Consider the following 13233-nt stretch of genomic DNA (forward strand, 5'->3'; position numbering starts at 1 on the left):
CCCAAACTCCAGTTGACGGTTAATTGGATGCCTGCTGTTCCACCCGGGAGGTGGGGTGGGGGAGTGGGATAGATGGCATTTCCCACGACTGTCCCCAGAGGCCACCCTTGCGCCCACAGGACCAACAGCATAGCGGGGGCAGGAACGTGGCCCTAGAGGCGATCGGCCTAGCCACTCACTAGCTGTGTGACCTCAAGTGACCTGGCTTCTACAGCTTTAGTCCCTGGGCTGTAAAAGGACTAAGTCAGAGGGCACTTCTCGTGGCTGAAGAGGGAAGGGAAGACGCGGGAAGTCTCGGGAATCGCTGCCCGCTGCGGGAAGCAGGAGAAAGCCGTCGGCGGCCGCGCCACGCCAGACCTCGACTCTCAGAGGAGCGGCGCTCTGACCAAGCCCGAAGGTGGAGGGCGGGCGCACGCTCTGGGGCTCCGCGGCGATGGGCGCAGGGAGCTCCGCCTGCCGACATTTTTAACGTCGGGATTTACAGCTAACTGGAAGCCAATTAACTCTTGGGGGTAGGCAGCGCTCAGGGCTGCGGGGACGTGGGAGGTGAAGTCTCGCCTGGCCCTCGACTTGGGTCCCTGCCAGCTGCACCCGGCCGGAAGTGCGCACCACAGAGAGGCAGGCCGGCCCTGGAGCGCCTAGAGCGGCACCGGAAGCTCTCCGGGCGGGCCCTCGGGCCGGTTTCCGGCCGAGGCGTGAGGGCTCCTGTGCAGGCTTTGTCGGCCGGTCTGCGGCGCCGACGCCTGGCAGTCCGCGTGCGGGGTGCCGGAGTCCTCTCGCCGTTGGGCGCCGGGTGAGTGGCGCGTTCCGGGACCCGAGCGGGGCGGCAGGGTCCTTTGGTCGGGTGGACGGGAGGGCTCAGCGCGGCCGGCCCCGCACTGGGGTCCCGGAGCCTCGGGTTCGGTGAGCCCGGCTCCCAGCAGCCGTCACGGCCGCCCCCGCAGGACTGCGGTCCGGCCCGGGGACCGCAGCTTCTCTCCCCAGGGAACGTCGTGCGGGTAAATTCCACTCTCTTGGTTCCTTTCCCTGGCTCCAGGGGCCACACACCCCAGGCGTAGAGCCCCCAGCTTCGGCGTCTGTGTCGTGGTTCTGGGGTGGCCTGGGGGTAGGTGAGGGGCACGGTGCGGGTAGTGCCGCTCTTTTGTTGCAAGCCAGCCGGCCTCTGCCTGGAGCCCGAGGGAGCTCTACAGAGGATGCTGGGAGAGTGACCGGCGCCTCGAACCTGCCTGTGCTGGAGGAGGTGCAGAGCCGGCACCGCTGCCCTGGTCGGGTAGAGGTGAAGAAGAGAATCCCCTCCAGATGATGGGCGGCGCCGTTCTTTTCTCGAGTCGTATCAGTCCTGGAGGCCGTCTCTGCTGGTGCCTTGGACGTCTTACCCCTCATGCAGTGGCTGCATCGTAGTCATGTGAGCCTCCGGGCCTGAGTAGCATGCCTCTCTGTGTTCCCGGGAGTGTTAGCTGGAGGCCCCGTTTGAACTCGGGCAGTTTGTCTGTAGAGCTCATGCTCTTAATCAGGCCGCAGTGCCCTCTCTGGAGCACGTCTTTCCCCTGAGCTCCAGTCCCAGGGAATGACAGGACTTGGTCCTGTCCACGGAGGTGGGACTTTCGTTAGATGTAACAATAACGGTATCTTAATAATGGCAATAGCTACAGCATCACTCATGTGGAAGATACCAGAGAAATGGGGCGGAGCGGGGCGAGGTTGCTATGTCTTTTCACAAGCCTGACTTCCTAGCTCCAGTGTCTCCTGGAGAGATGGGGATGGGTTTTTCCTGCAAAGGCCTTAGGGATGGTAAGGCTTGCACGGCGGAGCTGAGAAAGCCCAGACCGCGTTCACAAGCTGGTAATGGAAGAGGTGCTCAGAGAAGCAGCTGACCCAGAACAGGGCAGGGCCTTGAAGCAGTTCAGGGAGCTGTCAGGCACGTCCAGTGCTGCCTTGGGTTGTGGAATATGACCGGTGAAAGGACACTGAACTGCTCAGGAAAGGAGAAGACCATTGCCATCTGGGCAGAGCCCTGGGAGCAAAACTCAGATGGCTGTGGGGTGGTGGGGGGAGGAGACCGCAGCTAGCAGCTGGCTCAGCTGTAAGCCAGTCACCTCCCCGAACCTCATGGATGATTGTGTGGTGAACACAGGAAATAAGAAAAGCACGTGCCGGGCACTCGGTCCCCGCCGTGGCTGTGGTGGCAGGAATGCAGGGTGGTGACACTTAGGCCGCGCAGGGGTGCAGATTCCCCTGCAGCTCCAGTCTGTGTCTTCCTTGGGTGCCCTTTTACTATCCTTTTCCTGCTGCTCCCAAGGGTGGAGCTCTGCACACCTACCTGCTTCCTTTGTTTAGACTGTAAGCGGCAGACAGCCACGCTGGTAACTTGCAAGCCCAAGGCTTATAACACCCCTTTACTAGTGCGCATGTGCAAACAGCTTCCCGCCCCTGCAGTGGGCACTGCCCACTCCCGTCTCAGAGCCACATAGGCTTCACTCCCAGCTCTGAGGCTCGCCCCATCTCAACATCAACAATGTTGTGTTATATTTTGTCCAGCAAGTTCTAACAGAAGGGAGGGCCATGTTAGCCCCAGACATTATGGAACCAGCAGTCTGATATATTTTTACTTCGTTTGCTTATTTCATTCAGGTTTCTTTAAATGAAAAAGTATCAATTTAACTTTATTTGAATTCATAGGGGAAAAAAGGCGTTAAGGAGAAACTGAAAGATTGCTGATATTCAGATAAATGTTTATTCAAAGCAAGGTATATTTAATTTTAAAAACTTCCTGAAAAGTTAAAGTTATGAAAATCACGAAAAGGCACACATTTTAAAGCTATATTCTTATAAATAGACGCAAGCCTGTTTTCAGGTAGTATAACAGTCCTTTTAAACAACAACAAAAAATCAGGAAATATCACCTCCAAAACAAAAAACCGAATATAGTCCCTTTTTTTGGATTAAAAAAAAACCAAGATTTAACATATAAGCTTACTTTTAGAATACCAATCCCAGCTGCTCTAAGCAAAATACCCTGTAACAGCAACATCACACTTGGGGAGGGAAAAACATCTTTGAGAATGGACTCTGGAGGCAGACAGGCCTGACTCTGAACCTAAGCTCTGCCACTGACTGGCTTAGCAGCCTAGGGTAATTTACTTTCTCAGCCTCTGTAAAATAGAGTAAATAATCAAGGTCATGGCTGTCGCACAAGGTTTGGAGCTGTGCCTGAGACTGTGCAGGCCGGTTCAGCAGTGCCTGGTTGGGGTTGAGGGTCGCTCATCAATAGAACCCCTCCTGTCCTCCCAAATCTTCACCAGTGAGGCCCATGAAGAGCGAAAGTTCAGCTCGCTACTTGTGCAAGCCTTGGTTGGAGTGATGCTGGACCTCTAGGCCAAGTGCCGGTTAGGCTGTGTCCTGCCTGCCCACAGGAGGCGCTGGATCACCTCAGCCTCTCCACAGCACTGCACTTCTGGCCCAGAGCAGCAGGACCTGCGCCCCGGTGGAAGAGGCTGGGTGCTATGTGCCTAGTTATTCTCCCAGACCTTTTATTTGGCTAACTCCTTCCCCCAGTCTGGGGAAGGGAGGTGGGCTGAGTACTTCAGGGAATGTCGTTCTTCATGACACCAGGGGCACCTCCGGCATCTGAAGCGTAGTGGGGCCTCGGAGTGCCAGGTCCCCGTGTGAATGAACTTGAAGGATACGGGGATGTGTTAGAAGTCGGGGGAGGGTGTACAGATGGACAGGTATATGCGAACCTGTGTTTATACCTACAGATGGCGTGCGTGGAAGTAAATGTGTCATTTTTTGTTTAAGCAGAAGCCTGGATGAATGTGTATAAACTGAACAGCTTGCAGTGGTCTCTGGAATTGTTGGGGATTATCCTTGTTTTTGTTTACCACTTGAAGTGTTCTTACAGTGTGGGTCTTATGTCTGTAATTGCTCAGAATGGACAGTATAAAAGTGAAGTAAAATAGGATATGAGACTGAGGAGTGTGGTCCTCATTTCATAATACATTGGTGTAGGAAAAAACACTAGAGGAAAACATCAATGTGTAATCTGAGTACTGGGATTAAGAATAATTTTATTTTTAGTCAAAGTTTTTCTCAACTAGCATAGTTTACCCTTATGCCTTGAAAAAATAACTAAAATAATTTCTGTAAGCAGGAGAAAGATTTAAATCAAGTTAGTGGGTCTTTAACTCAGAAGAACAGTGTCAGTGAATGTCACCGGGCAGTGGTCAGAAATGCTGTGTCACAGGGCGCCCAAGAGGGCCACTGCTCCAGGAAGCTGTGTTGCAAACCTCACATGGAGAGAAACGCCTCGAGTAGACGTGCAGCTTTTCACTCTTACTGTCCGCTGTTGGTTCAGTGTCTTCATCATCACAGGGAGTATTGCATCTGAATAGTCAGGTTGTCTAACAGCATTATTTAAGCGTGGGTTCCTCTTGCTGTAACGGAGATTCAAAACTAGTGTTCCCGACAGGAAACTTGGTTTCTGGTATCCCATCTCAGAGGCATAGGGAGGGTCCTGCCCCCCAGGAGCCTGCAGTGTGGCCTCATACATGTCCCGCTGGCTGGGCGAGAGGGTGGCGTGCTGGAATCAGTCACAGGTCACCCCCGACATCAGGGGACTTCAGGGAATGTGGTAGTTTGCTGCTGGCTCTGTGTCCACTGAAATTTCTAGAGGGATTTCTGTCACTCGAAGCAGGGACACTGGGCAGCCTCATGTCTGCCGTAGCTGACCAGCTGGCCCTCTGGCCCCCATGCTAGGCTGTGCTCAGTTGCTGCCTCCAGATGGAGCCAGGATCCCTGGCCTGTGGCCTTCTGTCGGCACCAGTGCGTGTCCACACGGCCACAGTCTAAACTTGATAGGTTCCGGCCTCCCCAGATGCTGCCTCCTCTCCCAGCAAGAGCAGATGACCACGTGAATGTGTCCATTCAGGAAGGGGAGGAGCCCTGAATGCAGGCAGTCACTGGTCCACAGCATCAGCAGTTCCCGGGAGTCTCCAAGGGTGGCCTGAGCTGTAGCCACTGAAACGAAGGAGTCCCAGGGCTCAGCGGGAATGAGGACCTCTGTCGGCCAGAAGACAAGCACAGGACCGTGCCCAGCCCTGAGCTGCCAGCCCCTTGGGGTGGAGGACAGAATCGTGGAAAGGACACGGCGTTCTGTTCATGTGGTGAAGGCTGCCTGAGCTGAGGTCCATGCAACACAGGCGGCCTCCCTGGCGTGGTGCTCAGCGTCAGCAGACATCTGGGGGGGGGTCTTGGCGATGCTCAAATTAGTGTGGAAGGTTCTACAACCTTAGAAATATGCTAAGAAGCACTGAATTGTGTGCTTTAAAATGGTGGATTTTATGATGTGTGAATTCTAGCTCTATAAAAAGTGGGTGCCTATTGAATAAACAGCAGACACAAAACAACCATATGATTCCATTGAAGTGAAATTGAAAACTGCAGAATTATAATAAGAGACAGTTCCCCTTAGAGGGGGGCCTCCGGGTGATGGGAATGGTATGGTTAGAAAGGCGAGCAGAGGAGTCCAGGGAGACTGTGCACTAGATGCGAGCTGTTGGCTTGAGAAGGAAAGCAGCCTGTTGGGAGGAACCTGGGGAGCCCTCCTGCCCCCAGCAGCTCCCCACCACCTAGCTCTGTCCTCAGGGGCACATCCTTGCCCTTGGGGATTTGGGGGCATCTCTGGGGCTGCACAGCAGTTGGACTGCTTCCCAGTGGTGCAGATATGGGGAGAGAAGTGGTCCTGTGGGGTCATCTTGGGCAGAGCTCCCAGGAACTGGGGTCAGCTGAGGAGGGAGCACTTGGGGAAGCACCTGTGAGCAAGGTGGGATGGGGTAGCAGGGAGCTGGACGACCCTTCAGAGTTGCCCCACATGGAGACCAGGGCACTCTGGGCTCTGTCATGGGCCAGGCCCTTGCTGGGGTGTGGCAGGCAGGGTTCTGCGCTCCTCCTGACACAAGGGAGGACTCTTTCGGTCATTTGACAAAAGGTGGGGCTCATCAGGAACCCTTGGAAAGCAGGGTTTGTGCAGCTGGTTGCAGAAGAGAAGGAGAGGGCGTCTGAGCTGCTCCTGCCTGGAAGGTGCGCGTGCTTCCAAGGGGCCGTTCCATGACCACAGGGAACCATGTTCTGCGAACAACCTGAGTGAGGTGGAGACAAAGTTTTCCCAAGCTTCTAGAGCTTTCCTGAGCCTGGCTGACACTGTGTGCAACCCTTTGCAGGGGCTCACTCAGGCCAGGATGGTCTCCGACCTGCTGCCCTGTGAGATGGCAGATGGGTTGTAGCGGTGGAAAGCTGGCAGTAGAGAGGGCATCCCCTCGGCAAATTCCTGCTGAAGGAGAAATTTTCTGCTGGGGCAAGAATTCCAGAGCTGAAGGCACGTCCCAGAAATGGTTTGAGGTTCCCTAAGCACAGGCTTTTTTCCATGGCAGACACACCTGAGCAGCGTGGCCCCCCTGCACTCGCAATCACCATCTTCTTCCTAAAGACCATCCGTGACTCGAATTTCCCACCATGGCCAGCTTTGTCCGGGTCTGAACTCTGCGGAAGTAGGATCACACACTGAGCTCTTGAGCTCAGTGTCACCCCAGGAGGTCCACCTGTGCTCTGGTGCAGGGTTGCCCTCCTTGCTGGAGGACACCTCAGTTGGCCCTCTCTTCTGCTGATGGATGTTCTGGGACACCCATCAGGAAGCAGGTGGAGCTTTGCCCCGAGGGGAGGGCTAGAGGGCACACGTGGTGGAGGAAGGAGAGGGCAGGGGAGTGGGGTTAACAGGCCAGAGCTCGTGTGAGTCTCACCCATCCAGCGTCTCAGCTGGGCAGAAGGCGGCTGAGTGGGGGTTGGAGCAGTCTTTCTGTGTTTCTTAGGAAACATGTCTTGACTTTGAGTGGAGTCCAGACCCATCCCTGCCCATCAGCTCATCTGTCCCCTGAAACTGGTGTTGGTGGTGGAGCCCCCTACACCAGTGGAGAGGCCAGCAGGCTGAGCCAAGCGCTGTGCTGAGTGGGGCTATGGGCAGGGGGCACATCTCTCTGCTGCTCCAGGTGCACAGTTCACCCCATCTGCTCCAGCAGATTCCCATCTCGTAATGAAGGGGAAAGATGATCTTACTCTGCTTTATTTCAGATGCTGACTGGTGACCAGAAGGGGACTCGGAACCTGGGTTTCTGGGTGTGGGAATCTGCAGAAGGCAGTGTCTGAAGCCCTCCCAGTGATGGAGCTCACCGCCCCCACGTCTGCGAGGGGCCCTGACCCCAGACTCGGGAGGCTTTTAGGAAACCTGGATGCACAGAGCCTGCGGAGCTGCACCTCACAGGAAGGGGTTTTCCAGCAGGTGACAGTCACCCACTGGAAGATCCAAACGGCAGAGGCAGCACAGGCAGGGAGTAAGTCTGAGGGGAGCCCTCTCCTGAGCCCAGACCTCCTCCTGCTTCAGAGAGAGTTGATCGAGGGGGAGGCCCCCCAGCACGAGGCCTGTGGCAGCTTCCCGTTCAACCCGGGCCTGGTCAGACATCAAGCTTCTAATGCTGGGGAGAAAGCTCACAGGTGTGACGAGTGCGGGAAAGGCTTCAGCCAGAGCTCCCACCTGGTGGAGCATCGGCATGCTCATGGTGGGGAGAGGCTGTACGTGTGTAATGCGTGTGGCAAGGACTTCGTTCTCTACACGGATCTCCTGGAGCATCAGAAAGTACACACAGGAGAAAGGCCCTTCAAGTGCACTCAGTGTGGGAAAGCATTCTGTCACAGCTCAGACCTGATCCGCCACCAGCGGGTCCACACCCGCGAGAGGCCCTTTGAGTGCAAGGAGTGCGGGAAGGGCTTCAGCCAGAGCTCATTGCTCATCCGGCACCAGAGGATCCACACAGGGGAGCGGCCTTATGAGTGCAACGAGTGCGGCAAGGCCTTCATCCGGAGCTCCAGCCTCATCCGGCACTTCCAGGTCCACACGGAGGTGAGGCAGTACGAGTGCCAGGACTGTGGCAAGGCCTTCCGCCACCGCTCAGACCTCATCGAGCACCAGAGGATCCACACCGGGGAGCGGCCCTTTGAATGCAACGAGTGCGGCAAGGCCTTCATCCGGAGCTCGAAGCTCATCCAGCACCAGCGCATTCACACCGGGGAGCGGCCATACGTCTGTAACGAGTGTGGGAAGCGCTTCAGCCAGACGTCCAACTTCACGCAGCACCAGAGGATCCACACCGGGGAGAAGCTCTATGAGTGCAACGAGTGTGGGAAGGCCTTCTTCCTGAGTTCCTACCTTATTCGACACCAGAAGATCCACACCGGGGAGAGGGTGTACGAGTGCAAGGAGTGTGGGAAAGCCTTTCTCCAGAAAGCACACCTCACTGAGCACCAGAAGATCCACTCTGGGGACAGGCCCTTCGAGTGCAAGGACTGTGGGAAAGCCTTTATTCAGAGCTCCAAGCTTCTCCTGCACCAGATTATTCACACTGGAGAGAAACCCTACGTGTGCAGTTATTGTGGGAAAGGCTTCATTCAGAGGTCAAACTTCCTTCAGCACCAGAAGATCCACACTGAGGAGAAACTCTACGAGTGTAGTCAGTATGGGAAAGAGTTCACCCCACCCCCAGACTTTAAAAGCAGTCAGGAGGCTCCCCAGGAGGGCCTTCCCTTGAGTCAGACAGCCGTACACTTGGGGGAGACGTGTGGAGGCCTGGGGGGGCACACAGACTTCTAATTATCCTCTGGCTCACTTAGTGATGCTGGAAACAAGTGGCAGGGGCCCTGACTCATGAGGCTTTGGAGGAGTCAGCATTTTCCAGGGTCATGGATGGGCAGGGCTGCCACCTCTCACTTGGCCGCAGTGGGGCCTGCTGTCCTCCATTGGGAGAACATGCTTGCAGAAGAGCCACACAATTGGACAGCTGACATGGAGCTGGACCAGTTATGGGAGAGCTGTGGGCGTGGGAGGGAGGAGCTTGGCCTCAGGAGAGGAAGATTCTATTCCACTGCACAATAACAATTCACCCTTGAGTTAAATCCCTTTTAAAGCAGAGTTATGTATCTAATTTTATAACTTTAAAAGAGTGTTCCTCAGCCATTTTTGATCTGTCAGAAAGGCAAGCTAGAGAAAGATACTTTCTTACCTAAAACCACAACTTGGTTCTCTGTGGTCCTTAGGAGAAATTCCGAACTCCCCGCCCTGCATCCAAAGGCTTCCTGGAGGCTCATCTGCCCCCAGTTGACTCCAGGTCACAGAGGTAGCACCAACTGCTAGACATGCCCCCTCATCCGGGTGCTCCTGCCTCCCAGCCGAGGCCCAAGTGCTCCCTCTCATCTGGCTCATGACCCATCATGAATCAAGACCCAGCCCAAGCTGTGTGTTGGGCTCAGCCCGCTACCCCTCTGCTGCTTCTGATCCTCAGTGGCCATTTGCCTCTTATTAGTGTGCTTGCTCTGATTGTTGTGTGTGCTCTCTCGTTGTTAAGGACCGTGAGTGTATCTCACTCATTTGTGTGTCCCTAGTATCTGGAGCAGGGCAATAAAAAGCACAGCCAAGTGTGCACTTGGCACTTCTCTTGCTTTGTCCTCTCTACACTGTTACTTAAAACATTAAAAAAAATTTTTTTTTTTTTTTTGTCATTGCTTTTTTGTTTTGTGACAGTGTAGTCTGCTGGTCTACTGGAAATACCTCCTCTTGGCCCTGCTGACGTCTCTGTTCATAATGCCTTCGACACTTGCAGGCAGTAGCCAGAGTGAGACTGGCCTCTTGTATGTTTTGCCTTCAGAGTTTGTCTGTGAATGACTGTCCACTCGCTTGGGGGGCTGCGGGGGTGGGGGTGGGGAGGCGCTCATCTTCACCTAGTATTCTGTGTATCTCTAATTCACTCAGAGGGCACACAGTCCTGATACACTTCATGACTTTCTTCTGTCCTAATAATTCCATGATTGAGCCCAACTTCTTCCCCCTCTCCCTGTTCTCCAGCTCACTTTGTCACTGATTTGAAAATGTATTGATCAAAGGACCAGTGCTAAATACTTGGAAACCAAGGTGAATTAGATACCATCTGTCCTGAAGTGATCCATAGTCTGATGGGGCAGGCAAAAAGGTCATGGCAGGCTGAGTTCAGTGTTGGGATTGAAGTATGTTTCCAATTGTGCAGGGGTGTAGGTCAGGAGGCAGCTAGTTTGGTGTGGAGATGTAAGGCGGCTTCAAGGAGGAGGTGACAGTGAACTGGACAAGTAGACACTTGTCACCTAGAGAAGAGGGTGGTCTGGGAGGGACTCTGGAGAAACAGGAGGCCTGGAGGATCCCTCTCTGATCTAAAGCAGGTGAGTTATATCACAGTGGATAACTGTCTAGCAGAACTGTTAGTTGTTGCATCTGAATTTCTTTTATCTGAACATGAACCGGTTTTGAAATGCTGTCAGAATGTACTGCCCATGAGGGCGTATCTTGAGTTCTTAAATTCCAGCAACTCTAGAAGCCTTGAGTGGGTAAAGAGCATATAGTACTCCATTGTTGGAAAACTCACCCGTAACAGATGTTTCAAATGATATAGAAACATATTACCAGACCATTTAAACCAACTTTGGTTGAGGTCTAGTTGCCATATAGTAACACACCCATTTTAAGTGTACAGAATTTTGGCAAATCCATATACATGTGTAACCATCATCACAAGAAAAACAACACTTCTGTCACCCAAAAAATGTTCCATTTTGCCCTTCCCCAGGTCCCACTCCAGGCCCAAGTAAACACTTTGTTAGTATGTATTCATTCTGCCTGTTGCAGGACTTCACATAAATGGATTCATATGGCATGTAATCCTGTGTGTCTGACTTCTTCCACTTTGCCATGTTTTAAAGACTAAACCAAGTAGCTCTGTGTTTCTAGAGCTGTTTGTCAGTAGTGTTCCATTGTATGGGTGAAGGTGAACATCATTTATTATTCATCTGTTGGTAGAAATTTGGGTTTCCAGTTTTGGCTGTTATGAATAAAACAGTTATCAGCATTTGTGTAAAAGTATTTGGACTTGCCTCTTTATTTCACTTGGGTAAATGTCTAGGAACTTAATTGCTGGATTATAAGATACATGAGTTTTAATTTTATAAGAAATTGCCAAAAAGTTCATCATGGTTATGGCCTCTCTTGCCACTGTCAGGGTTCAGCTGGTCCACATCCTTGTCAACATGTAGTATGGTGACACTTCTAAAATCTAATCCACTCCAGTGACATATGGGTCTCTCTATGCTTCTAATTTGTATTTGCCTACTGAAGGATGGGACTCCACCGGTGGCTCAGCAGTAGTGAATCTGCTTGCCAGTGCAGGAGCCACTGGGTACATCCCTGGGTTCAATCCCTGGGATCCCTGGAGGAGGAAATGGCAACCCACTCCATTACTCTTGCTGGGAGAATCCCATGGACAGAAGAGTCAAGCAAGCTACAGTCCATGGGGTTGCAAAGAGTAACGCGACTGAGCACGCACGTGCACACTGAATGATCATATGGAGAATCCATGTCATCTTTTGCCCATTTTAAAACTGGGTGGTTTGTCTTATCTGCTTAAAAGGATTTTGGCAAAAAATAAAAAAAAGTTAAAATGGTTGAGGAGGCCTTAAAAATAATAAAGGAAGAGAAGTGAAAGGCAAAGGAGAAAAGGAAAGATATATCCATCTGAATGCAGAGTTCCAAAGAACAGCAAAAGGATATAAGTCTTCCTTTGTGATCAATGCAAACAAATAGAGGAAAACAATAGACTGGGAGAAAATAGAGGTCTCTTCAGGAAAATTAGATTCCAAGGGAATGTTTCATGCAAAGATGGACACAATACAGGACAACTGGTATGGACATAACAGAAGCAGAACATACTAAGAAGAGGTGGCAAGAATACACAGAACTATACCAAAAAAAGACCTTAAAGAAAAGACCAGATAACCATGATGGTGTGATCACTCACCTAGAGCCAGACATCCTGGAATGCAAAGTCAAGTGGGCCTTAGGAAGCATCACTATGAAAAAAGCTAGTGGAGGTGATGGAATTCCAGCTGAACTATTTCATATCCTAAAAGATGATGCTGTGAAAGTGCTGTGCTCAATATGCCAGCAAATTTGGAAAATGCAGCAGTGGCCACAGGACTGGAAAAGGTCAGTTTTCATTCCAATCCCAAAGAAAGGCAGTGTCAAAGAATGTCCAAACTACTGCACAACTGCACTCATCTCACACACTAGCAAAGTAATGCTCAAAATTCTCCAACCCAGGCTTCAACAGTATATGAAAAGAGACCTTCCACATGTTCAAGCTGGATTTAGAAAAGGAAGAGGAAACAGATCAAATTGCCATCATCATTGGATCATCGAAAAGGCAAGAGAGTTCCAGAAAAACATCTGCTTTATTTACTACACTAAAGCCTTTGACTGTGTGGATCACAACAAACTGTGGGAAATTCTTCAAGAGATGGGAATATCTGCATACAGATTTCTCAGAAGGCAGGTAAGGTGGTCTGTGACCACCTTACCTGCCTTCTGAGAAATCTGTATGCAGGTCAAGCAGCAGCAGTTAGAACCAGACATGGAACAATGGACTGGTTCCAAACTGGGGAAGGAGTACACCCAGGCTGTATCTTGTCACCCTGCTTATTTAACTTCTATGCAGAGTACATCACCCAAAATGCTGGGCTGGATGAAGCACAAGCTGGGATGAAGATTGCCAGGAGGAATATTAATAACCTCGGATATGCAGATGACACTACCCTTGTGGTGGAAAGTGAAGAGGAACTGAAAAGCCTCTTGGTGAAAGTGAAAGAAGAGAGTGGAAAAGTTGGCTTAAAACTCAAGATTCAGGAAACAGATCACGGCATCTGGTCCCATCACTTAATGGCAAATAGATGGGAAACAATGGAAACAATGACAGACTTTGTTTTGGGGCGGGGGCGGGGCGGCTCCAAAATCACTGCAGATGGTGACTGCAGCCACAAAATTAAAAGACGCTTGCTCCTTGGAAGAAAAGCTATGGCCAACCTGAAAAGCAGAACCATTACTTTTGCTGACAAAGGTGCACCTAGTCAAAGCTGTGAGTTTTCCAGTAGTTGTGTATGGATGTGAGAGTTGGACCATAAAAAAAGCCGAGCACAAAAAATTGATGCTTCTGAATTGTGGTGTTGGAGAAGACTCTTGAGAGTCCCTTGGTCAGCAAGGAGATCCAACCAGTCAATGGTAAAGGAAATCAGTCCTGAATATTCATTGGAAGGACTGATGCTGAAGCTCCAATACTT

The 13233-nt window shown here is 51.8% G+C and overlaps 1 protein-coding gene across 2 annotated transcripts; it reads left to right on the forward strand.

Annotated features, from left to right (window-relative positions):
* The first annotated feature begins 536 nt into the window (after positions 1-536).
* ZNF623 (zinc finger protein 623) lies at positions 537-10987 on the forward strand. Of its 2 annotated transcripts, XM_044928435.2 has the most exons (3): positions 537-793; positions 6429-6693; positions 7123-10987. In XM_044928435.2, exon 3 carries the CDS (start codon positions 7211-7213, stop codon positions 8693-8695), a length of 1485 nt encoding a protein of 494 aa, XP_044784370.1. In that variant the 5' UTR covers positions 537-793; positions 6429-6693; positions 7123-7210; the 3' UTR covers positions 8696-10987. The 2 variants fall into 2 exon arrangements, with proteins under 2 accessions (XP_044784370.1, XP_006045234.1); XM_006045172.4 differs by lacking the exon at positions 6429-6693 and having other exon boundaries at positions 539-793.
* Positions 10988-13233: the final 2246 nt, after the last annotated feature.

This window comes from Bubalus bubalis, chromosome 15 (genome assembly GCF_019923935.1).
Source record: "Bubalus bubalis isolate 160015118507 breed Murrah chromosome 15, NDDB_SH_1, whole genome shotgun sequence".
NCBI classification, from domain to species: Eukaryota; Metazoa; Chordata; class Mammalia; order Artiodactyla; family Bovidae; genus Bubalus; species Bubalus bubalis.

Excerpts from the sequence above, each read along its gene's own strand:
- ZNF623 (XM_044928435.2), top strand. The coding sequence starts at position 7,211 with ATGGAGCTCACCGCCCCCACGTCTGCGAGGGGCCCTGACCCCAGACTC.